Source organism: Bombus pascuorum, chromosome 9 (genome assembly GCF_905332965.1).
Source record: "Bombus pascuorum chromosome 9, iyBomPasc1.1, whole genome shotgun sequence".
In the NCBI taxonomy this organism is placed as follows: domain Eukaryota; kingdom Metazoa; phylum Arthropoda; class Insecta; order Hymenoptera; family Apidae; genus Bombus; species Bombus pascuorum.
Genome location: NC_083496.1, coordinates 6,542,308 through 6,568,200, shown reverse-complemented (window position 1 = coordinate 6,568,200; position 25,893 = coordinate 6,542,308). Strand labels below are relative to the sequence as shown.

The 25,893-nt window shown below is 29.4% G+C and overlaps 4 protein-coding genes and 1 long non-coding RNA gene across 14 annotated transcripts in view; 2 read left to right on the top strand and 3 right to left on the bottom strand.

The window, feature by feature from the left end:
* The window catches only part of LOC132910773 (uncharacterized), a 48,809-nt gene extending 47,749 nt beyond the window's left edge, over positions 1 to 1,060 (top strand). For both annotated transcript variants that reach the window (XR_009658848.1, XR_009658849.1), the window contains exon 3: positions 285 to 1,060. This is a non-coding gene — a long non-coding RNA (uncharacterized LOC132910773). The remainder of the gene's footprint in view (positions 1 to 284) is intronic.
* A 129-nt stretch (positions 1,061 to 1,189) lies between these two features.
* LOC132910761 (spliceosome-associated protein CWC15 homolog) lies at positions 1,190 to 3,686 on the bottom strand. Of its 2 annotated transcripts, XR_009658844.1 has the most exons (4): positions 3,397 to 3,686; positions 2,933 to 3,242; positions 1,612 to 2,836; positions 1,190 to 1,532 (listed from the first exon to the last, which is right to left on the bottom strand). XR_009658844.1 is itself a non-coding variant. In XM_060966736.1 (3 exons), exons 1-3 carry the CDS (start codon positions 3,525 to 3,527, stop codon positions 2,594 to 2,596), a joined length of 684 nt encoding a protein of 227 aa, XP_060822719.1. In that variant the 5' UTR covers positions 3,528 to 3,686; the 3' UTR covers positions 1,190 to 2,593. The 2 variants fall into 2 exon arrangements, 1 of the variants encoding a protein (XP_060822719.1); XM_060966736.1 differs by having other exon boundaries at positions 1,190 to 2,836.
* A 443-nt stretch (positions 3,687 to 4,129) lies between these two features.
* LOC132910555 (E3 ubiquitin-protein ligase XIAP-like) lies at positions 4,130 to 6,551 on the bottom strand. The gene is given in 6 exon segments (XM_060966326.1): positions 4,130 to 4,415; positions 4,535 to 4,619; positions 4,716 to 5,128; positions 5,131 to 5,308; positions 6,373 to 6,462; positions 6,540 to 6,551. Coding segments are annotated over 6 exon segments (969 nt in total). The 3' UTR covers positions 4,130 to 4,224.
* Positions 6,440 to 25,836, top strand: LOC132910742 (protein phosphatase 1L). 5 transcript variants are annotated; one of them, XM_060966696.1, is made up of 9 exons: positions 6,440 to 6,607; positions 6,789 to 6,936; positions 22,486 to 22,731; positions 22,924 to 23,121; positions 23,834 to 24,127; positions 24,201 to 24,357; positions 24,433 to 24,563; positions 24,666 to 24,973; positions 25,056 to 25,836. In XM_060966696.1, exons 3-9 carry the CDS (start codon positions 22,501 to 22,503, stop codon positions 25,129 to 25,131), a joined length of 1,395 nt encoding a protein of 464 aa, XP_060822679.1. In that variant the 5' UTR covers positions 6,440 to 6,607; positions 6,789 to 6,936; positions 22,486 to 22,500; the 3' UTR covers positions 25,132 to 25,836. The 5 variants fall into 5 exon arrangements, with proteins under 5 accessions (XP_060822679.1, XP_060822680.1, XP_060822678.1 ...); XM_060966697.1 differs by having other exon boundaries at positions 6,789 to 6,940; XM_060966695.1 differs by lacking the exons at positions 6,440 to 6,607; positions 6,789 to 6,936 and adding an exon at positions 21,144 to 21,278 and having other exon boundaries at positions 24,481 to 24,563.
* On the bottom strand, positions 10,189 to 21,099 carry LOC132910727 (dedicator of cytokinesis protein 9). 4 transcript variants are annotated; one of them, XM_060966636.1, is made up of 29 exons: positions 20,963 to 21,099; positions 20,172 to 20,288; positions 19,707 to 19,885; positions 19,529 to 19,598; positions 18,731 to 19,171; positions 18,146 to 18,640; positions 17,888 to 18,054; positions 17,641 to 17,802; positions 17,499 to 17,578; positions 17,164 to 17,417; positions 16,853 to 17,094; positions 16,570 to 16,669; positions 16,079 to 16,450; positions 15,818 to 16,015; positions 15,603 to 15,749; positions 15,238 to 15,424; positions 15,134 to 15,163; positions 14,315 to 14,493; positions 13,955 to 14,163; positions 13,465 to 13,872; positions 13,086 to 13,386; positions 12,828 to 12,987; positions 12,555 to 12,715; positions 12,131 to 12,460; positions 11,922 to 12,072; positions 11,398 to 11,660; positions 10,962 to 11,319; positions 10,598 to 10,889; positions 10,189 to 10,461 (listed from the first exon to the last, which is right to left on the bottom strand). In XM_060966636.1, exons 1-29 carry the CDS (start codon positions 21,059 to 21,061, stop codon positions 10,227 to 10,229), a joined length of 6,387 nt encoding a protein of 2,128 aa, XP_060822619.1. In that variant the 5' UTR covers positions 21,062 to 21,099; the 3' UTR covers positions 10,189 to 10,226. The 4 variants fall into 4 exon arrangements, with proteins under 4 accessions (XP_060822619.1, XP_060822620.1, XP_060822621.1 ...); XM_060966637.1 differs by having other exon boundaries at positions 11,931 to 12,072; XM_060966638.1 differs by lacking the exon at positions 15,134 to 15,163.
* Positions 25,837 to 25,893: the final 57 nt, after the last annotated feature.

The window sequence follows — 25,893 nt, the reverse complement described above, 5'->3', positions numbered from 1 at the left end:
AGTATGTGTGCAATTTCCGGTTGCTACGTCGCTACAATACTACAACGAATCTCCTTACTTCGACGTTAAATTATTTACTAAAAACGTATAACGAGTATGATAGAAATGTTTGCTCGGCGACAAAATTTCCCAAAATGAAGAATCAGCAACAAGAATACACGTGATATGGCGATTTAACAGCTTCATTTTTATAGCTACGACACTAAAGTTTTACACGTTCGCGCAAACAACTTGGCCGATTGCGTGCGACAAACATTAAGCACATACCAACGTGCTTCTTACAGGTGTCGGACACCACGCATACCGTCCGTTTATTCCGCAATGTTCGGATCTCAATTCCACAGAGATAATCCTGAAAGTATCTGCAAAGGTGAGGGAAGGAGATACCATTATCGATGCATACCGGCTCACCCAATAAAACGTTGGTAGCTTACAGCCCTGGATCGTCATTCTGCACGTCCGTGGATGAAACTCTTGGAGAAAAGCAAGAGATGCTGCAGTTCACTCTACTTCTCTCTTCCTCTCTCGTCCAGTACGTTCTCTTTCTCCACTGACCAACAGCAACGGAATAAATAAAGTAAATAGAGGAATATAGGAGGTAAATAAAAAATGTGGCAGCAGAGGAGAGAGACAGAGAAATAGAGAGAGACAGAGACAAGGAGAGAAAGAGAGAGAGAGAGGGGAGTGTGTGCGAGGAAGGAGGGAGGGAGGTAAGGAGAAAAAGAGAGTTAAAGGGAAAGAAGGAGAGGAAAGAAGAGAGGAAGGGAGAGTGCCCTCAGGGCGAATTCCCGTCGAGCATCGGCCGCTGCAGAATCCAGAGGTGCGTTCACCGGGGAAATCCCTCCCTCGGAGATTATCCTCTTGAAGAAAACTCGACGACTGTGCATTTTTAACGCGCGCCGTGTACGACCGCGTGTTCCTTTATTTACCATTGCGTTTTCTTAAGAGCACTTCACTCTTCTTTCGTCGCATTTTTACGAAAGTCATATTTACGTCAGACAAAACTAACGATAGATTGTACACTTGGAATTGCACAAGATAAACGAGATAGAGTTGTAAATTTGAAACCTCTTTAATCGATGGACGAACACGTAAAATGTAGAAGACAATTTCACTCGTCAGCTTAAATTTAATATTACTATTATTACGTGATATAAGTAGGTTTAATAGATGAAGCGAGTGATAATAATTATTATCATTTCATTTGGTTATTCGTTTTATTAATTTTAATCGAGTTATAAAATTGATTATCGTACGGTAATCTCGACTTTTTGGAAGAGTCCAAAAGGATGGCATCCGATACAACATCGATATAATATGTTTATCATAAAATAAACAAAATACTCCGTTTAGATTCGTTCTTACTTTGTCGCATACAAACGATAAGCATCTACCGAGAAAAACTCTGCTGGCCGAAATTACGGCCCATTAACACGACGAGAGACGAAACGCCACAAGGATCGCAGTTGATCAGGACTAGATCTGAACAATGGTATTTGAACGAGACCGGAAACTAGGTTCCCGTAACCAATCTGAAGGTTCGAGAAGAAGTCAAAAAGGATAGAATCGGCGATGACGAATTCAACCACACAGAGAAGCGATCGCTCGTACCGTAACGTACGACATATCTTTTCTCAGAAATCATCTCGAAGCGATCTACCAGTGAACGGTCGTCTTTCTCTCTCTGTCCCTCTGTCGAGTCGGGCCGGCCTCTCGTGTGTCCCTGTTGCGTTAGTTGGCCAGGTCGGTGCCAGGGAGTCTACCAGCGATAACCAGCTGCGCGTCGTACCGGTAGACTGCCTGCTGCCTCCGGCTGCTCCGGGGACCCTGGGACCGGTTATACTTGACCCAGCGGTTTACACGCGCTTGCCGCCGTCAGCACCACCACCGCCGAGGCCGGATCGCACCGCTACCGAAACACGTACCTACATTGCCTGGACAAACTCCACCACACTCAGCTAGTTTCTTCTCTTTCTCTCCCTCTATTCCTCCAGCTTTCTCTCTTTCTATCTTTTTCTCTCTCGCACGATCAACGGTCTCCGTCGGACCGATACACGCTACCTCAATCCACTTCACCCCACTCTGGCACACCCTGCTCTCTCTCTCTCTCTCTTTCTTTATCTTTCACTCTCTCCCCCTTCCTCTCACTCTGAATATCTGTACGCTTATTTTTGCATACAAAGAATTCAATGATTTTTTTCTGAAGTTATTAGAGTGACCTTCCGGAGATGAATCGCCAGCATCGAATTTAGTTGGATCTCAGAATCGAAAGAAAATGATAAAAGAGCCTAATGATACCTTCTGTTTTTAGACTCGAACGATACGGTTGCCTTAGTTGTTCGTATTTTCATACGATGAATTTCGTAATCGAATATTCGTAGATGTATGTGAATATATGAAATCAAGTGTATGATTTAATAACACATGTTTATGAAATTAATGTTTATGAATATTAAATTTGTAAGATTTCTGAAATTTTTGAATAACTTTCAGCGTTATTGTTTGCAGTCTAGAGTGCGAGACATTTATAAATAGTATGATAGCATTATCTTAAAACTATATACAGTACGATATACTTCTTACGGTAGTTCATTCACTTAACGTATTTTTCCATAAATTTACGATGGAATTCACTTCGTAACGAGTCGTTTATGAACACATCGTGCTTCTTTTTCGGTTCTGAACGAGCACAGTTCTTGAATACAACATCATCATCCCATCTTCGTCTGACTTTCATATCTGTTCTTCCACTTTGAGAAGAATAACTTAGTAAAGGATTTCCAGAAAGTATGTTCTCCATTCTTATTCTTTCCTCTTCCTGTCTTTTCTCCATTTCCTGGAAAATAAAGAAAATAAAATAACGTAAAAACTTTAGAAGAAACATAATATTGAATTTACATATCAAATGTAAACATGAATATAAAAATTTTACCTTCTTAGCTTGCTCCGCTGCTCTCTCCTTCTTAATACGTTGCAATTCAGCTAACAGAGCAGCAGTATCATCTTCATCACTTTCTGACTCTGAATCATCATCGTCAAGAGGATCATCTGCATCTAAACTTGCTGTAGGTACTTGATCAATTTTCTGCCTTTTAGCAGCACTTGTCGTGGATGTTTCTCTAGGTGGTTCTATCATACGGCGGTTAGAACTTTTCTCCTTTTCCCTCTCACGTTCACGGTCCTCTAATTCCTTGCGAAAATCACGATTTCGCAATTCCTCGATTGTTCCTTGTCCATGTTCCCTACAAATGAAATTCATTAATTTCTGCAAATGCAAATAAGTAAGTAAGGTTATGTTTGTTTGTTCGCTTGATTAAAAAAGTTACATAAAATATCTTAGATAAAGGTCACAGTACACAAATTTTTTTGAAAATATTATAAAATACAATATAATACCTGTATTTCAATTTTGTATGAGACGGTAAATCTCTGCTGCTGTATTGTTTTGAGATTGCACTTAAATCTTTTTCACCACGTCCTTGTCCTCCTCTAGCAGGTTCAAACGTGGGTCTCGCGGCTGTAGTCATTTTGCTTAAAAATTAGCCAGTACTTTTCGATATGAAACTCAATCTTTGTTTCTTGAATATGTTTCGTAAGTTTTCAAAACACAGCTGATCATCCAACAAGTCTGAATCAAACCAATTCGTACCGTATATGGAGATAGCGCAAACTGTTACATTTTAGTTCCTTTATTAGCCGCATAGCGCAGAACACAAAATTCCTCAACGCGCATGCGTATCTAGCGACCACCACGTCACTCCGCAGCCGGCGACAGAAGCTGTCAATAAGCCGCTACACATTCGAATAGAAAGGAGCGCAAGGAGTAAACAGAAACGAGTAAAAAGGAAACAACAGCACGTATACGATCGTGATTGTAATTGCGAGAAAAGTTTATGATAAAAATGGCTCGTGCGTTATTTCGTTAGGTATGTTACTATCGTAATATTTAATATTATATGTTTATTATTACTTTAACCATTAGTAGCAGTAACGCAGTTTCCTATTTGGTAAACACTATACTATTATTATACAATTTGTTTCTTTAACTATGTGCTGGCTTAATTTAATAAGACTAAATTACAAATACAATAATATATGTACATTATTTTCATAAAATATACAAAAAATATAATTTTATACATATATATCTTTATATTTTAAATTATTAAATTTGTATAAGAAAATTTAACAATATGTACATTAATTAATATTTTATTATTCGATTTATGATAGAAATGTATGAACAGTGGCTTTAATTTCTTGTCGACACATTAGGCAATATGTAAGAGATGATGCACAGTAAGCACAAGTTGCTAAATGTCCGCAAGGTAAAAATACAATTGCTATTTCTCGATCCATGCAAACTTTACATAAACGAGCTTCTTTTAATTTTCTATTTTCTTCTTTCAAAGCTACTACAACAGTAGACAGTACATTTCGTTAAATTAAATATATAATAAAATGTATTATATGTATATGGATTTAATTCAAATCAACGAATTTACGAATTATTCTTTGTATTTTTATTACTTACTAATTTCCTTTAAGTTAGCCTTTTTATCGATATTACTTTTATCATTGGATATTACAGAGTCTGCACCTTCAATTTGCGCTGTTTCCTGAAATAAATATAGTGTAGATAAGTGTGTAATGGGATTATTAATTATACACATGGCATAAAATATATAGTTAAGAGTATAAGTCTATATGCTTACTTCTTTAAAAAGTGGAGATATATCCTGGCCTGTTATTTTATTTACATAATCTTGTCCTTGAACCATTAATAAATAGCAGCATTTAGAAAACCACTTTGCATGTTGCTCCCAAGGATCATTTTCTGGTTCCCAATCTTTTAAACCAACTCCACAGTAATAACAGAAAGTTTGATCACCTTTCCCAATATAGTAAAAGCCTGCATCTGCTAACTGTTCCTTCCTTTGTGGTATAGATTTTGGCCATGTTGCAAATGTGTGTAGTCTAGCATCGTAACTAGCATATTCAGGATGTACTGGTCTCTTAGTTCTTCCTAGACCTAAACAGCTAAATTTAGCTGTAGTTGATAATTGTAATTCCATTGAAAAACTATGGTTATTAGAATCAGATATAGATCGATATTCTAAACCATAAAACCAGATATATTTCTGCTTTGTGGTCTTGACAGTATAACTATACCAAAGTATACTCTAATTGTCATATTAACACAATTCATATTGCAAATAAGTCTACAACTTGCAGACCATCTCTGATCAACCATGGAAATATCATCTTCTACCCATTTACATATCTCTATTTGATATTCAAAACATCTCTAAATCTATGAAAAAAAAAAAAATTGCAATTGTTAAATAGGATATTAATCGTAATTGAGTCAATTTTATTGAAATATTATTGACTTCATCGAGTATCTTTCATAGTTTCAATTTCATGTTATTAATAAAAATGCGTATAGTTTAATTTAATTTAAAGTCTATTTTCAATTGCATATAATGGAATCGTGCAACATATGGAATATGCATATTTGAATAAATGCCGCCTTGTACGTACGATCGTGTTGTACATTTATGGAACATACCATCGACATTTGATAAAAAAGAAGGAAGGGGGAAGAACTCCAAACTTGATAGATTGCAATGCCGCTACACTTGGTAACTGATAGAGTATTGTGGACTTTTCTTAGTATATAATGCTGAAATGACGCAGGCTATGTATCGCACACAAACAAGAACTTCCGACAACTTTCTCTTTCCCTCCCTTAATTCATAGAATTTACCAGACTCATGTTCTATCCACCATGTAACTGTATAACGTTATCGTTTGTATAGCCCGCATTTTAACGAATTTCTCTTGTTATGCACTGATATAACACTGTATACGTATTATATCGGATACAATACAGTATACAATATCTAGACATAGCACTGATATATATAGTGATATGTACACTCAAGGCGAGGCTGTCTCGATACGAGTCAATGGGACGATTGTCGGTTTTTTGATGAGATCAAAGGTACTCGTAATTCCTTACTTGCTTTGCTTTAACGCGTATTGAACAACTTCGTCGATACTCTGTCTCGCGTACTTTGCTACTTGGTAGCACAAGTCAATTCAAGTGAGACAGCTATCGAGGCAACCTTGTGTCGCGAGGTCAGCCTCCCACTGTCAGTAGCCCGTACTCTGTACTCTGAACTTTAGTACTATAGTCTGTTCTGTACTCTGTATTCTATAAGATCCCGCGCCCGTGAAGCAACTTAATCGCGCCCATATCGTAGCTTTAGTGGCTTAGCGCCACTATCGTTCGACTGGTGTACTTCATAACTGTGTGTACTTTTAACATAGAAATTCTAGGTAGAAATCTGTGTATAAGTACTTTACTCTCCAGTCCTTCCCTTTACCCTCGCAGTACGCTGGTCGAACGATAGTGACGTTACATATTAAAGCTACAATATAGCTGTGATCAAGTTGCTTTACAATCACAATCCATAGTATATACAATAAGAATACACATAATAATACATATCAGTGTCGTGACATGAACATACCTGTATCACCATGTTCGTACATAAAGATATTCGAAACCTAACCCACACTAAGATAAGAAGTACCAAAAGTATGTATTATTATTGTTAATGTTATTATAAATATCTTGGGAATCTAACCGAGAAACGGTTATATGTATAGGGAAAAGTTGTTTAGAATTAATACATATTTGAAAATCCTTAAAATTGATAAAGTTAAATTATATATTAGAAATAATAGAAATCTATAATGGATCTTTTTCTTCTTTTCAGAATGTATACTTCTCTAATGTCCTTATCTAGAAGAAACGTGCTATTCATCCTCTGCTTTAATTTCAACTTTGGTGACATGATTAGTTTTAACTGACTTTAGTTATATCGTTTCGTCGAAGCAATTTATATACGAAATAAACCAAAACATGTAAGTAAGTAAACTTTAAACTTATTATCGCATTACAATTTATTTAGTTTAATAAACAAATTATTTTATTTGCACAGTATGATTTAATGCAATCACTGTCTAAGAAATACTTTATATATCTTCATAAATCCATTACATATATAATAAATAAAAACTGAATTTTTTCAAAGCAAGTTTTATATTTCCACTGTTTCTGTTCATTAAAATTATGATTACACTAATATTACTTACATAGTTGCAACATTTATTTTCATGCATCATTCAGTTTTATTATTGAATTTAGACACTTATTATATTCTTCTTTCTCTCTTTCACATGCATCCATAATTGAAAATATTTCCATATTATAAAATTTTATATCGAATGTAAATTATGACAGTCATATATTTTGTGCAATATATTATATATCATGGTCAAACTTACATTTAAGTCATCATCAAAGTAGACTTTAACATATCATTGGACAGCATTCTGACTTTTATTTATAAACATTTTTGCAACTAAAGAGGCACTGTATCTTGAAACATATTTTTTAAAATTTCATTTAATAAACTTGCAACATGGCAAACTTTTATTAATCAAAATCATATATATATATATATATATATATATGATTCTGATTAATATATATACACACACATAATATGCAAAGAGAAGCAATAATTATTAATTGTATTTTATATTCAACTCATCTTTAAGAATATTTCTGATATAATTTTCATAACACATAATTAACTTTTATCTTTATATATGTATATTTGAATAAAATTTTTAATAATTTTAAATAATTCCTAATTATTGCCTCACTTATTTGTAGAGAGTTTTAGCTTTCTTGAATTTGCAACTGCAAAAGCAATAAATTTGATAAAATTTAATAACACTGGTCCAACTTAACTTTGTGCTAAGAAAAATCAATGTGTTATTATGCGTATGAAATATAGTTATTTCTTAAATGTAGTTATTCTTTTAGTAAACAATTCATAGCTTAGTAAACATAACTCTTTCTATTTCTAATAGTATTATTTGCTATATTAAACATAGTTAAGACAAATATCAACATATATTTCCAAATATTCAGACGCATTACTATACGATCTAATTTATGCTATAGCTAAACTACTAGTGCAGTCTGAATAAAAGAAATAATTTACGATGGCACATAAGTTTTACAATATTCCAGTCAAGTATTTTTATTATTTCGTAGTTTATCCACCGTGTAAATGAACTCTACTAAAATATAAATCTAATAGTTTTCATTTACATATTATATAGTTCTTCACTCAGCATTTGTTTTTGTAGTGTAAGAGCTGTATACACATTTTTAAAATTGCAATTTTGAAAGTAAAATAGTTTGTAATAATTGTAACAATAAAAATAAAAATGACATAATCAATTTTATGTTCAATATTCAATATAATGCTCAAGTTATTGAATAAGCTCTTAAAATTATTAATGCATAATTATATTTTGTTTTTATACAATGAAATGAAATTTACTTTCTACAGCACAATCGTAATCACAATCTCGCCAGACTTCAAAATGAATAATTTTTGTGGTTATTTAAATATACATTTATTATAAATTCTATTCTTAGCTTGCACAAATGTCACATAAACAGTTTTTTTTGTACTACCAAAATTGCAAATGTATGACAATCACATAACATAATATAATTTGAACATAAAATTCTAATATCAAATAATATATATTCATAAAGATAAATAATAATATTTAATTATCAAAACAATATTTTATATGTACTAATTACAATTATATACAAATTGAGTACCCATAATAGCACATAGATTCTGTAAAATTTTTTAGACTGAATTCTATAATGCAATTAATATCTTTTTCTTTATACATATGACAATTAGCAAAATTTAATCAACTAGGAGAAATAAGATTTATATAAAACAAATTTTTTCTACTGTTTATTTAATTTGGTGATATTTTATGTGCAATAAATTAAAAAATTCCAAATCTTTGTATTCTTATGTATAACTAATTTTGAAAAAAATTATATGCTGTATAAATATGATAAAGTGTTATTCCCTATCAAAAATCTATTATAAGAGAGATATATCAAAGAAATTCGCACGTAATATAAAACAAAAATTTGTTAAAATACTTGTTACGAAAAATTTTGTTAAGTACATCGTCCATAAAATTTTATTATATTATTAATCAAAATGAGGAGATATTATAAAAATTTCGTAAAATTCCTATACTGAAGAAAAATTTGTAATTAAAACTTAATTTTTTATTAGTCAGTATCATATAAAAGCATAAGAAAGATATATGAAAGTTCAAATATTTAAATTTCTTAAAATGTTATGACATCACAAAATATTCTCCCCTTCTCGATTAAATAATAACATTTGCATAAATATAGAATAATTGCTAGCTACATGTTTACATAATACATATATATACGTAGAATAAATTATACAAATATATACAAATTAAGTCCTACACATTTTAACATATTCTAATGTACATACAAATCATTGAATTCTTGCAGAATATGTACGCATATATAAATGCCCCTTTAGGTGCTCGACACCAAAATATACTACATTTAATTAGATTTAAATGTATCTGTAATATTTCTAATATATAGAAAACATATATTTTTTTAATATAGACGATTATAAATCTTGTAACTAGGAAAAATGTAGTGAATCTTTTATGGAAATAAAAAATGTCAGTAGTATTCTTTTTACTTCTTATCTTCATGTCTATATAATATTTCAATTGACGTAATTATTTAAGAAAAACAAAACATGTAATAAATATATGAAAATATGGCAGTGATTAGATATTAAGAACCTTTTGTAATATTAGGCCTTGAGATAATTTATACTTTTATATTGATCAAAGAGAATAATAGATACGCATCTATTATGAAATGGTCTCCTAAACTAAATATTTTAGCATTTTTTCTATTCTGTCAAATAGAGCAGAAAAGATCTTATTATACATCATTTATACTCAAATAAATGATAAAGAAATGAATAATATAAAGCACATATATACGTATTTTATAAAAAGAAATAAATTTAATTATAACAAATAAAAAATTTAAGTAAATATGCAGTAATAGTCTTACTTACAGTCGTAATGGCAATATTCATTAATTAATCACTTGTAACAGAAGTACTTTTGAGCATATGCGAATTAATCATGGGTTAATATGACCCAATTTATATCATTCGCTTATAACAAAATGTGCATTAAAAATAAAGCTAATTTAATTGCAAAAGATTTCATTCCAATAACCTCTTATCTTAAGCTGTACTTGTGTGATTACTAGCACCACTGATAGCACTAAATAAAGCAGCGCTGTTACGTTTAAAATTTCCAACTTGTTCATCAGGCCAAATAGGTTCCCCAAGTAATGATGACAAATTTTGGCAAAGTTTCTGATAATTCTCACGTAACACTTCTTGATATTCATGCTGATCAGATGTAATCAACTTACTATTTATTTGCAGAGCTGTGTAACATATTTTAACAAATTCTCTGAAAATCAGATAATTCCAATTAATAAATTTCGTGTGTGAGATGTAATATACTTTGAAAATGCAATGAGTGTGTGTTTGTGCGCGCGCGTGCGTGCGTGTATACATACACGAAATATATTTTTTAAAGAACATACCTGAAAACATCTTTTAACTCTTCAACTTTATCATCTGGATATTGTGGAGACAGTGCAGGATCTAAAAATGCGGAAGCGTATGCGAGTGGTCCAGCATTTACTGTAACACATATACTTCCTTGTAATCTTAATTGCAACTTTTTCACGTCTGTTGGTCCTATAAGAGCTACATCTTCTAATTCTTGGACACGTTGTCGCATTTCATCCAAAGCGACTTCGATTGGGCTCAGTTCCATTATTCGTTTTTCAATAACTAAAATGCGTTTTTTAATGTATGGAAAAGAATATTGTGCTGAAATCATAAAATATGCTATCACGTATATATCTATAAATAATATGGTGCATAATAATGAAGTAAACTTACTTGTAAGAATTGTTCTACGTTTCCATTGTTCTTCTGGAATACCTCTAGCTTTTCCTTCTTTAGTGAATGGAGTTTCAAACATAAAACATGATATATTATGATTCTGTTCAAACTCTGTTTGTCGTGTTTCTAACTCATATTTTTCGAAATAAGGTGTAACGTGTGTCACTTGAATATAGGCTATTTTTGAATCTAGTTCGGTTATATCGATAGGTATAGAATCCATTATCATTTTAACATTTTCTGAGCCAAATTTTTCAGAGTAGAGATGATGGAGACGTTCTGAAATTTCAGATAAGGATGTAACTTTTGGTTCTTTATAAATGTACTCTTGCCCATTTTCATCCTCAAAATATGCCTAAAAAATATTTATTACAAATTATACACACGAAATGTAATGAAATAACATTATACATTGGCTATTAATAATATTTACCGCGCCAAAAAATGCAACTCTATAAAATCTTCCAAGAAGTCTTTTTCCGGACTTTGTAACTTCAACAATTTTATTACAGGCTTGTGCCAAATGAGAATAACAATTTGCTAAAGCTTCATAATTTCTTTTCGCTTCGTACATAGGAACTATTAATCTGTACAAATGTCCAAGAAGTTCAAATCGTTCTGCTTTCTCTAACATCTCGGCACAAAGTTCTAATTGTTCAAGAAGTATATATTCGTTGTAATGAATATCTTGCACGCCTAAAATAACGTTAGTGTTTATAAAATTTTATATTTAGAAATAAACAATTGATTTCCAAATAATTCACCAACATTAAAAAATTTCAGTAACAATTTTTAAATCGAAATTCAAAGTAAAAAGTGCATTAAAAACAAAATGTTATAATTTCAATATAAATTAATAGCTCTAACATGTAACAATAAAGAAATAGACGAAAAGAAGAAAGGAATGTAAAAAATAATAGAAACGTAATATATAATACAAACATGTGCAAAACATACAAATCTCACCAGCATCAAGTTTAAGACTGCATTCATCTCTAGAGATGTTTTCAGAAATCTTGTCAAAGGCTTCTGCACCCCACATATGAACTTTTCTTAATTTTAAATACTCTGCTATTAATGCGGCAATATGTAATTGACAACAAGCAGCCTAAAAGTGGTATAGCATAAGGATATTAAGTTATTTAAAAAAAATTTTTAATGTATACCTCTGAAAAATTTCCATCTCTTGCGTGATTTCTAGCCATAGTTTCTAACCATGTATGTCTCAATTCAGGTGTACTAGCATAAGAATTAGCCAAACTATGTTGTAGGTCTACCAACATTTCAGGATCATTGTTATGTTCTCTCATTTGAGCTGTGGCCATCAAAACAGTCCTAATTCTTTTATTCAGATCTTTAACTTCAACTGGAAAACCAGTACCCTTCATCACTTTATCAGAAGAAGCATAGCTATTTATTAATGATAATGATTCTTGAAACCTTGAATTATTTAATCCAATAACATTTCCAAGCATTTGAGAAACAGATATAATTACCTATTTACATAAATATAAAGTATTAACATTTTTAAAGCATAATCAGACTTAATCCAATGTATAAAAGGGAAAATTATTTTCGTCATATACTTACTTGTAAGTGAACCCTAGTTAGTCCTTTCCTACTGGTGAACTCAAAATTGCTTCTCATAAGAAGATAAAGTAAAGCACAAGATTCCTGCCGAATGGAACTTAATTTACTATTACAACAACGTAATAATTCGTAACATAAACGTCCACATAATACGGCATTTCCTATAAGAATAATAATGTATAGTTAATTAAAATAAAACAGTATAATTTATTAAATATTTAACAGTTTTTTTCTCCACCCAATAGAATCACACCCAACTGTTAAGATTCATACCTTGAAATAGAATTATAGAATAATTATTTAAAAAGGCTCTGAAACTGGCAAAAACGTGCCGTAGTAAGGTTTCAGACTGTCCAACTTGCAGAAACGATAAATATATACTAAATACTTTCTGCATTATGGGATTATCACCATCTGCTGTCAGAAGCACATCCTATACAAAAAACAAAAAAAAAGAAGAAAAATTAAATATAACGTAGATAAATATTTCTGAAATATGGCATATGTATAAGTGGAAAATTTCTTTTATACCTTAAAATGAATACAAAATAATCCTAAACAATCCAATGCAATTAGACCAACTTCTGTCGCCATATTCGCTTCTAATAAAGCTTGATGCACTTTCCCACTGTCGCTTTCAACAAGATTTTCTCGTGCAGTAGTATTATGTGGTTGTAAAGTACTAGTAGCGGGTCCATCGTTAGAAAAATCTGGAGGTGCCATTCTAGCTGGCAATGTCATTGCTTTCACTGTTCGAGGCTTTCCAGAACTATTTACCATGTTTGCAACTATTTGCCTTTTCCCAATATATTTAAAATGATGAAGGCTCATTCTGAAATAAAGAATGAACATAATAACGCCTATTCTGCTCTTAGAAATAACTTTTATATTTAACTCAACATTAACTTACTCAATTACTGTAAAGAAACTTAAAATTTCACAATCGCTGCATTGTTGCCACCAAGCAATAACTTGATGATCACCTAAATATTTTATTACAAATAGAAAACAAAGTAAAATATCCTTAACTTCCGACGACTGCAATTTATCGCATCTAGGTGACGATTGTGTAACACTTAAAGAACGAGAATGTCTTTTTTTTTCGCCAGTACCATTTTCGATAGGTTCACGAATAATAGTAGTTTCTTGAGATATATTTGATTGAGAAGCACCAGATATTGTTGATGTATCTGATTCTATACTAGTACAAGAATATCCATTAACTAATCCTTGGCCTGCTATGGCTGCAAAGTATGTAGAATCTCGTAGATGCATAGACGCCCTTATTGGAGATTGAGTTTCCAAATGTAATGTAAGCCTACATATATTTTTTTATGTAGATTGTTTCTCTTATTTTTTTATTTACCTTAAGCAAATATGATACTGTAAAATTTGTTTACCTATGTATTGATTTTGGAGTTCCAGTGGTTGCAGTAGTACTCGCGGTATCTTTATTTGCCAAAAATGAACTGCTAGTTGATATTCTATTTGTGCCATTTTGCCTAACTTCTGTTTTACTGTTATCATGTATGGATTGCAATCGATGTAGATTTTCCAATACAATACCTAGCCATGGTATGTAAGTGGATGCTATCCTACTTAATTGACCCTGTTATAATAAAATTACATTATTTTAGAATTAAATTTACTTAAATATTTATACTTACTTTGAAAACATTAATTATATCAAAAGTACAATATATGTAAGATATCATATTAGAATAAAAATACAGAGGTAGAAATAAACAAAAGCAATTTACCTTATTCTGATATCTATCATCAAGCTCATGCTTTGCCATTAAATCTCTTAATGTAGATATTGCCACTTTACGAATTTGTACAATTTCATTTAAGGAGGTTCTAACTTCTTGCATTAACAGTCCAACTAAGAAATGATGTTTGCAAAAATCTTCTGACAAACAATATTCATTTATTAAATCTGTAATGAATATTTGAAATTGATAAACTTATTTGATTTACTATAATTTTAGATAATGTGAAAATAGAAAAACATGTACATACAAGGGTCACCTAAATATAGGAAAAATTGAATGAAATTACAGTAGCTTAAATGAAATTTTTTCATTAGTTTGCTATCGAGATTATTGATTATTTTATAGTTATTTAATATTTAAGTGAAAAAGATATCTTTTATTTGAAATTACCTATTGATTAATTATGTGAATATTACTAATTATAACCATGATTTTGTAAAATGTTTGCAAATTCATGCAGTTTTTTTACATTAAATATTTTAAAATAGCGAATATGTATTAAAATAAAAATAAGAAGTTTTGCATAAAAGTATAAAATATAACATAAAATTTATGTGAGTGTGTAAATCTATATATTCTATATTGCAAAAGTTCATTACTTCATAAATTCCATTTGACAATTTTCAGTGCATTTAAATATAATGAAACAGGCTTGCATAGCAACAAATAAGAATGCCATGAAAGTATTTTCTAAACATCTACTGATTGATAGTGATTAATAACAAGAAAATTGTATGCAACTCCCACTCACTATGGCTACGGTAACAAATCACAATAAAGACGGGAGTGTATGACTTAACATACCATCACATTCTGGATCACTCTCTGTATCTTCTAAATAAAGCATAAAATGATTATATTGACGAAACATTAGGCATCAAGTATAATATAGTAGTAGTTAATTTTACCTTTGGAAATGATTCGTGATTGCATCATTGGTAAATTGAAAGACACATAATGCTCGTGTGAACAGATTATTTGCAAGAATGTAAATTTAAAATCATGTAGTGTACGTTGATCTCCAGGAGAGAAATTGTCCATGTATGAATTTATTAAACGGAAAACGAACCCACGATCCATAAATGTAAGGCATCGCTATTTTAAGATATGAAGAATTAATGATGATTTCAAAAAGACTATTTTTATATATAATAAAATATTATCATTAACAATTACAGTATGAGGCTTTATGAAACTTATGCTTATCATTTGCTGTATTATCTTTACTCTAAAAAAATATTTAATCTGTAAATAACATATAGAATTTACTTACTTTTAAAAATTGTGCAAGACTTTTGTTTAATTCATGTGTTTCAACTGGCATCTCTTTATATTTGTTCATAAGATAAGGCATAATAACTTCCACTAAACTTCGAATTTTTTCATGATATTCTTTTGAAAATCTTTCATTCCTATGCATCTGTAAAAGATGTTAATTGATTTATACTTTCTAATAAATTATATTTTTCATATTATTACAAAACGTACTTTTATCCTTCCTGTCGAAAGCAAATGCTGTGCCATACTCTTAATCATTATCTCAAAAAAGAAACTGGAATGATGCATAAATTTATTTACTACTAGAAAGTCAGTATTACTTGGCTGTAATAATGTAGGAAGATGTTTTCCTAATTGTTCATGAACTGTTATAATACCATTTCCTTGAGAAGGTGGTACAAAAACAAACTGTAAAAGATAATAATATAAAATTCACTAGTAAAGTTAATCAATTCTATTAGCAATATTTACCTTAATATAAGCCTGAAGTGTTTCTTTCCTACCAGCTTCATGCACCATATTTATGAAATGTATCAAAACTCTTATAATATACCATCCAACTTCTTCATTTGTAGTACATGTTAACAATGTAAATAATTGATTCAATATAGTAGGAAGAAATGTAATAACTGTAACTAATTGTACTGCATGAGCAGCTTTTAATATTTTGCATGTTTCCGAATCCGCTGGTACCGCTCCTAGTTTTGTATCTAGGATGCGTTCCATATGAGCAAATAAATTATGTAAATGTACATCACGTGTAAATACAGTTGAAATCAATTGAAATGCTACTGTAAATACCGGCCGTTGAGAATCAACCCATATAATTTCCGGTCCAGCATTCTAGAACAACGAAAAATTTATCTTTAAGATATTAAACGTGATACTTATAAATGATTATCATATTTTATTATCGTTTTGAATTAATAAAATGTAAATATATAACTTCATTTTATTTTTACCCCTTTTCCTAGTCCTAGAGGTTGTATTGAAAGATATCCTGGTGGTAAATGTGTTGCAACAGGTAGTGCTTGTACATTCATATCCATATCCACATTTAATCTATGTAAGATATACAAAATTAATATAATATAATTATATATATATGAAATTACATAATACAAAATTTGATTAGAAAGTTTACTTTGTAAATATAATATCTCATATTTATATAGTATATAATTATAATTACATATCAGTGTTTTATTAGTGATATATAAATCGTAATTCCTAACATTATCATACCTTCCTTTATGCAACAATGGAGACCAAGCATAACCAACACAATTTTCAACACCATTTTCTTTTTTCTTGTTCATATCACAACTTATATGGTAAAAGGAAAAGAGTAAATGATGCTTGGCATGAAGTTTCGATGGTAACCTTATTTTAATTTCTTCATACCAGGAAGGAACTGCATTATGATGTAAAACCGCGCAAGAAGCTCGTAAGCATAAAAGTGGAGCACCAGGTCTTCCATATATACACTATTATGAAAAAATCAGAAAAGTATTAGCAATAATTTAATAATCTATGAAATAACATATTCTACATACCCTTAAAGGTGTGGCATTTTCACAATCATTGTCTCGTAATTCAATAACGCACGCAATGTTTCTAGCTCTGGTGAATATTTTTTGAGTATCAAAACAGAGAGTTTGCGGATATACATAAAGATGGTTAATATAAGTTGTGTATGGATGAACATCTTTCTCTGAAGTACTTTCAAACTCTGCAATCTCAAGAGTTGGTTCAGATATTGGCGGTAATGGAAATGGCTTTAAAGCTGCTAAAGATGTAGATAATGTATCTGTAAAGAAAAAATGAAAATTAGATTTTATTATTCAAGTTTATACATAGTAAAAAAAAATGTTATTCTCCAGATACATACTGTCAGGTAAATCTGTAATTGACTCAATCTTTATTTTCAACCAACCAGGTATCACAGTCAATTTACTAAGTTTTTCAGGCCTATAATAAAAAATATCAAAATATATATCATATATAACTTACTATATATTATATATGCATACTTTCTATACTCTGAAAGGAGTTTGAGTAATTCTTCATCTTTTATTTTATTTCCTTCTTGCCTATATATTGCAGGAAAGTCTGATGATGTATCTAATTCATTACTATATAATCTAAATAATGGTCTGGCAGCCCAAGCAAACGGCATTCTATAATTTCCCAATCTAAAAAATTTATAGTTTTTTGGACAAAATTTTACAATGTACAGAAAAATATACAGGTTAAAAATCTACCCACATATAAACTTACCTTTGGCAACATGCTCTAACTTGTTTATGTACTTTTAAACCTAATCGTGGATCTTTTGTAGCCCTTAAATATGGTTCAGAAGTTTGGCATATATTCCCTTGTAATATTTTATCTATTCTTACAACCAAAAATATATCAGGGTGTGGATTACTAATACTAAATATGGCCTATAAAAATATACACTGCTATTAATAAACTACACAATGATATTAACATTATTGTTAAAAATTTGATACTTTAAAAAAAGAAAGGACAAACCTGTTTTGGATATTTAATCCAATCTAGTGGTATATTTTTCAGATCATCTGGTAGTTTAATATTTTCTGTAGATTCTGTCATAATACCTACAGGACTTAATTCTTTTACTATTCCTTGAACAACCTCATGATTAATATCAAAATGAAAATTTTCAGTTAGCTTCCTGCCATTTCTTGCATCATAAAGACTTAGTGTAGTTTGATATGGTTCCACCTGACATAATGATTCTTTCTCATCTATTGGTGCTTGTAATCTAAATTTAAGACTTTCACATTTTACAAAAATTCTCTGCCCAAATTGTTCTTTGTATGGATCAATATTCTGTTCATTACAATTTCCTGGTTGTTGTTTAGTATGTGGAATATGAGGATAAATACTAAACAATTGTTTACGACATTCTCGTCTCGCTAATGCAATACTAGTATCTGTTTCCCTAGAATACTTTATCAGTTGTGGATTCATACTTTGTTCTAAGCCTTTGAGCGTTCCATAAACCTACAAATAATACAATAAACTCAAATGGAATTATATGTAAAGAAGTACACTTGAAACATTGAAAACAATGCTTATTTCTACTTTTAATACCTGCATAGGTTGAGGAGAAGGAGGAGGTGTATTGCATGCTCTCTCTAACGAAGCAGCACGTTTTTCTTCTTGTTGCTTATAATGCTGTAATACTGAGCTTAACTTTAATAACCAATCCTGCATATCTGTTTCATTATCCGCTGCTAATGTGTATGATTTATGAGTCCCACTCATTCTTAATTCAAAACAATACCTTCCACGTTTTGGATTTCTAATAACTTCAGTGCAAAAATCCATTACTATCGTCAGTTTAGCTTCACCCTTTTTTTCATCTTTAAAAAGTTCAAGAATATATGTGCCATCAACTTCTTGACGAAGATGACAAAACCTTCTCTTAAATGATTTTGAACCAATATTTGCAAACATGCGGTCAGTACTACCAATTTCTGGTCCTTTCATTAAATAACCTTCCTTTGTTATTCCATTACTCTTTGTTAATTCCTAATAAAATTGAACAAGTTGTTTTAATTTCTTATTTTTCCCTTATAAATTTATTACCTTAATTTCTCATAGGTCTATAATGATAATCAGAAATAATAATAGATGAATTTAATAAATGTTGTAAAAGCGATATTTAACATTATTTTTTTGCAGAAAAATTACATGAAAAATATAATATTAAAATATCTTTTTAAAATATTTTTTGCTATTTGTGTATAAAATATAATGTAAAAGATAATACATTTAATATATAAATCTTATTTATCCAAATATAATGCAAGTAAATGACATTTTAATAAGAAATATCAGTCATAATCAAACCTTCAAAAAGTTCATATCAGAAGCAAAATATTTTACCTCATCAACTTGGTCTACTTCTGTATCAATTTCGTACACTTCATCTTTTAGATCATCTATTTTTGCTATTCTAAAAAATAAGAAAATACATATAAGCTACAACAACATATTTTATATTTTATGAAATAAAATTTTGCAAAAATAAAATATTATTTATAGTCAAGTTTTATATTTATACTTAGGTAACTCAAGATAAGTTCCACTATATGCTGAATATTTATAATGTATGAGATTCCAATTAGAAGTGTAACTTCGTAAACATTCTTTTGTAAGAAGATTCTCTTCCCCTTCCTCATTATCTGAAGTTTGTGGTATAGTTGGTACAAGAGTACGATATCTTCTAGGTAATACCACTTGCTACATTAAAAAGAAGATATTAAAACAATTAAAAAAATACTTAAAATTAAATAATTTATTTCAGTAATCTTTTTAGTAATAAGATTAAAAATATACATTATTATATATTATAGACAATAAACACTAAGTTCAACACTACATTTTTTAAACAATAAATTTAAAAAGTAGGTTCCAAAAATTGCATGATATTAAACATCCTGTGCATGGTCCTATCTGATAACTTATCTGTCCCTGCAACGGATGTAAGTGTTTCAGAATAGATAAGAAATAGTAAGTTAAAACTCACTGAAATATCATCCCTAGGGTATAGCAGGAGTTCTCTTTGAGGGTCATTTTGTAATAAAGTTTTATTCTTTAATACAAAATTTTCAAAATCTATGGGTTCTACTAGATGTGGCTTATTCTGAAATTAAAACATTTTCTTAAAATAAATAATACAAATTAAAAAAGATATGTATACATATGTTTATTTAAATTATTTTGATATTGTAATAAGACTTATTTAAAAAATTTTAAATAAAAATAAACAACAAACAGTAAAATATATAAAAGGCTATAATCTATATACATTAAAACTTGTAACATAAACTTTAAAAATTAGATATTAATTTGTGAATACTTATTATGACAATATAACAGGTCACATAATGTCTTCTAAGAATAATGTAATTTATTTTTAATTCAAGGTAATAATTAATGAATAATGAATCAAGGTATTACAAGATACCATAAATGGACATGTTTCAGTGTGAATAACATTATCCTTAAAAAACCAGAATTTCATGTCTCAACCCTGCTACAATAAAATAAAAAACAACGTTTCAAAAATATAACTAAATTGTTGATTCAACGTTATTTTATCTCTTCTTTAGCTTGAAATATTTATAGTTAGCCCTGTCCAGTTGACAGCAATTATCATGAATAATAAATTAACGATATTATGAAGGTCCTGATAAACGACTGCAGGGAGAATATATTTTCACTGGTATCAATTGTTGCATATTTGTTATTCAGAAGATAACGTAAAAATATATGCAGAAAATCAAGCGGCAAAATGTATCGTACCGAGAAACCTACCTGTACGGTACTCTCTCGTACTACCTGAGAGACGGTCTCTCGTAATTGAGCGGCCATGCCCGGTTTACCCAGGCCACGGGTAAACTTCCTTTCGCTCATCTTTGTTGATGACACATTGATCTCATCACCGTACGCCAACGAGGACAATCACGATCATCACGCGAACTCATTACACTGGGCAATACTAAACATTCGTTATTGTCGCAGCCATATTTACGCGGCTTCTAAACTCACGTCGTAGCAACGCATGACAGTTCTCCCTATGCAGTTTACAGCGTACAGCAACGTAATACATACATCGCTACAACTATATCCGGTATATGTGCTTACATACAAAATATGTACTATTTAACGTTCTAGCCTACATAACGTTGCACTTATGCATATGCAATACGATCTTAACTCCCTGAATAAAGTTAAGTAGAGTCGAACAATTTTTAAAATTTTTACATATTTTATATATGCAATAAATTTGACTTGTTAATTTTAGAACAATTTTGTTTATGGGCTCCTAATATAAATATGAAAATATGTTTTATATGTTACAATTCTAACAATAAAAAGAATTTTGTTTTCTTCTATATCCTTGTTTATAAAGTAATCTTGAAAATCTTAATAAAACATTTACCTGCATGTACATATGTGAAAGTCACGATTAAAGAAATCGTACTGTATATTATATGATCTTCTGGTTATTAATTATTTCATTTAAAATTGTAATGTATTAAATTTTTGTATTTAATCTTATATTTTAACAAATTATTTTTTCTTATCTTCTTTACTATGTTATACCTCATAAGATATTTTTACTGGTTATGTCATTCAAAATACTTAAATTATATCTGATTCTATAGATGTAAAGTAATCTTGTTAATTATGTGAATAACGTGAAATGCCAGCAATGCCGCATGCTTAAAATTACGGCGTGAGGTCAAACGTCTATCTACAGTAACGTTTGTAATTTGGTATCGTCTGCTGTAAATACCGAATAGTATACAAATTTTTATTTTCCTCGAAGTTATAATCTTTTATCGAACGAACGATTATACGAATTTCGATGCATATTTGGTGCTCCGTTAAGTGTGTGTTAATTGTAAATAATTATCGAATACTTATTGATATTTAAGTTTACAAGAAAACTGGCTCAATTTACGGTGTTAATGCATTAGATTATGGATGACGAACTAGAAGACAAGATTTTATATCAGGTAACATAAAAATAATTTAAAAGATATAGTGTTTTCTTCTTTTTAGATAAATGTTCTTTGAAAATCTAATATGTATTATATGTTCGATATATGATTTCTGTATTCTCTATTAGTATTCAAAAATAGTCTCGTTTGATTGCTTTTGAATCTTTGCAATATACTTTAAGTAGAAAGTAATATAAGTTTATTCTTTTATTAATCTATGATAGAGAGAAATATTCATAGATTATGATATACTTGACTATTTGAAATTTATGATTTCTTTATAATAACAGCTATTATCAATAATTTTGTATTTTTGTTATTGTATAATAGACATATGTATCATACATGAAGCTAGTATCAAAGTTTGCAGTGGGTATTCCCACAGGATTAAATGCTGGCATAAATTCTCCTTTGGGCTATTTTTGGAGAATCATGAGAGTCTATGCATTGAAGCCAGAAGTATTAATTTGTGGTGCAGTTTTGGCAATAATTCTATTTTATATACAAGCTGTTGATATATGGAGCCGATCACTACTAGGAAAAATCCAATATACACTTGGTCGTACTACATCAAAAGTAAATGAATTAGAGAATAAGCTATTTAATAATATATTATACAAATAGGGCTAATTAGCATTATACTTTCGTAATTAAATGTGATATATTAGTTGAAAAAATTACTTAATTATTTGTTTATCATTTAATTATTTTTGCTCAAAGCATTACAAAAGAAAAATAAACATTTGCATCGTGTCTTATTATTTTTAGGTATCAAAACTACCATTTTTAGTTAATGATTCTGTAAATAATGGGGTGAAGCTTAGTTGGGAATTAAAACAAGGACACATTGCTGCATATGCTGTTCAAGGTCATAGAGCTCGTATGGAAGATCGTTTTGTTGTAAATGAAGATATGAACAATACAGGTGTATCTTTATTTGCAATATTTGATGGACATGGTGGAGAAGTAAGTTCAAAAAGATCTGACACATGAATCTATTTAATAGGAACTTAATCAATTATCCAATCAATTGTTCAAATAGGATATTTTTTAATGATTACTTATCATTTTTACTTGACTTTACATAATTACTTATCATATAACATTATCATTTTTAAATTTCTAAATTTATGATGTTATATGACTATTATCTTCCAAAATTGCAGATTAGAAACACAGGAATAAGGTAAATAATGATAAAGTTATACAGAGATAATATGGAAATATGGAAATAGATTTCATTAATATCATAATATATTCATATACTTATGTATTTTATGAGTTAATATATATCAATTATTTAGAATACCATTATAGATTATAGAATAATATCAAATATCATTATGTTTGTGTTATATAATAGCTTAGCTTATATAGAAAAATTTAAAAATTACTACAGCAGTGCATGTAATAATAAGACACAAAATTAAATGTCCTTCATACACCAATATCTTTAGCAAATGACTCAACAATACGTAAATAATAGATAAATTAAAATTTTTTTACTTATAATAAAGCAGATTATTAAGATATATTTAATATATTATATTGCTATTGTTAGTTTTACTTTAAATAGTATGAAATATTTCAATGATAGTATACCAATGATATGCTAATATTTTAAACATATTTATTGCTTATAAACATAAATCGCTGACATGTTTTTATTTCTTAACAGTTTGCAGCAAATTATGCACGTGATAAACTTATTCCAAACATTAATAAAAAAGTGATTGAATTAAAAGATATGATAGCTGGTAAAGCAACACACATATCAGAAAACATAAAGGAAAATGAAGAAACAGAGAAGAAAGAGGAAAAAAGTAATGCAGATCACCTTGAACGCAAAAAATCTTTTCGTAAAACTGTAAGCACATCTTTAACAGATGATTGTATGAAACAAAAAGTTGGTGTAACTGATCCAGAATTGCTTGATAAATTGGATAGCTTGTCAAGACCAATAACAAGAGAGGTATGATTGATATTAAATCTTATCTTTTAAAATGGTAGATGTATAAAACAGTATCTTTTATTTTAACTGTAAGGTAAGACCATGTAGAACAGTGGAAAAGCCACCAAAAGTAGATATTACAAATTACTTGGATGGAAATAAAATAAACTATGGTAGATTACTAACTGATGAAGTATTGGCTGTAGATAGATTATTAGTTGAGGCTGCTAAGAAAAATATGGATATAGCTGGTAATTATCTTTTTACAATTTATATTATTTTATTTATTCAAATTTAAAAATAACTTTTAAAAATGTATAATACAGGTACAACTGCTTTAATTGCTCTCTTAGAAGACAATAAATTAATTGTAGCAAATGTTGGAGATTCAAGAGGTGTAATGTGTGATGGAAAAGGAAATGCCATACCTTTATCCTTTGACCATAAGCCACAACAAGTATATAATTTTATTTATATAAATTACTTAGGTCTTATGTAATAAATTTATGTTATTTAATAGTAAATATATTTTTTCATTTTTTATAAAAATAATTTCTAGGAAAGAGAAAGGAGGAGAATTAACAAAGCTGGTGGTTTAGTAACATTTAATGGTGTATGGAGAGTTGCTGGTATATTAGCAACTTCTCGAGCTTTAGGAGATTATCCATTAAAAGATAAAAAATTAGTGATTGCTGATCCTGATATTTTAACTTTTGATCTAAGTGACCATAATCCGATGTTTATCGTACTGGCGTCAGACGGTTTATGGGATACTTTTACAAATGAAGAGGCTGTCGCGTTTATTAAGGAACGTATAAACGAACCACATTTTGGTGCAAAAAGTATCACATTACAAAGTTATTACAGGTAATACAAATCGATCTTACGATCTTTGCAAATATTGATTGAAATCAGTTTTTTATTATGTATTTGTCTTTTTAACATATAGGGGTTCTGCAGACAATATAACTGTAGTTGTGATTAATTTGAAGGATCGTAAATACAGCATATCAGAGATCAAATAGAATCAATAATCTTTCAATCATACAACGAATTTATGTTTTTTCCAAAGATATTCTAGGTTTATTAATTACTCATTAACGAACAGTAAGTGTAAATTTGAGGAAAAAGTATGTACTCTGATTTGTGTAATACAGAAATATGATGCTTCAGTCTTTATTAAAATGTTTCCCTTTTTATAAAGTCAATTTTAGTTTTGTTATAATATCATATAGATTTTTATGTATTGTATATTTATTGTGTTATAATATTTATGAAATATCCCTCTTTTATTTATAAAATTTAAAGAAGTGCGATATTTTCGTATGTTTTTGAAATTAAATATGTTTGTATGATATGTTATTAAATTTATCCTCTGAAATATCTATTTTTCTATTTCACAACAAGTACATAATTCATATATATTTATGCATGTTGTTATTTATTGTAATAATGGTCTATATATATACACATAAAATACTATAAAATTATACTAGAATGAAATTTTTGATGTACAAACATGAACATATAATATTTATTTTTGTATAAATTTGAATGAATGAATTTCGTAAATGAGTAATTTAAAAAATCACATTTGGACATGTTACATAAAATAACTACTAACATTTAATATAATACTTTACACTTAAATGACTAACGATCGTTTAAATGTAAAAAATTCTGTACATTGAAAGTAATAGGTAATAAAAGTATAATATAAATACATAAAATTTAGTTCTAATTTTTAAATAATGTTGTTAGCAAAAAGTTTTTATTGGGAACTTAAT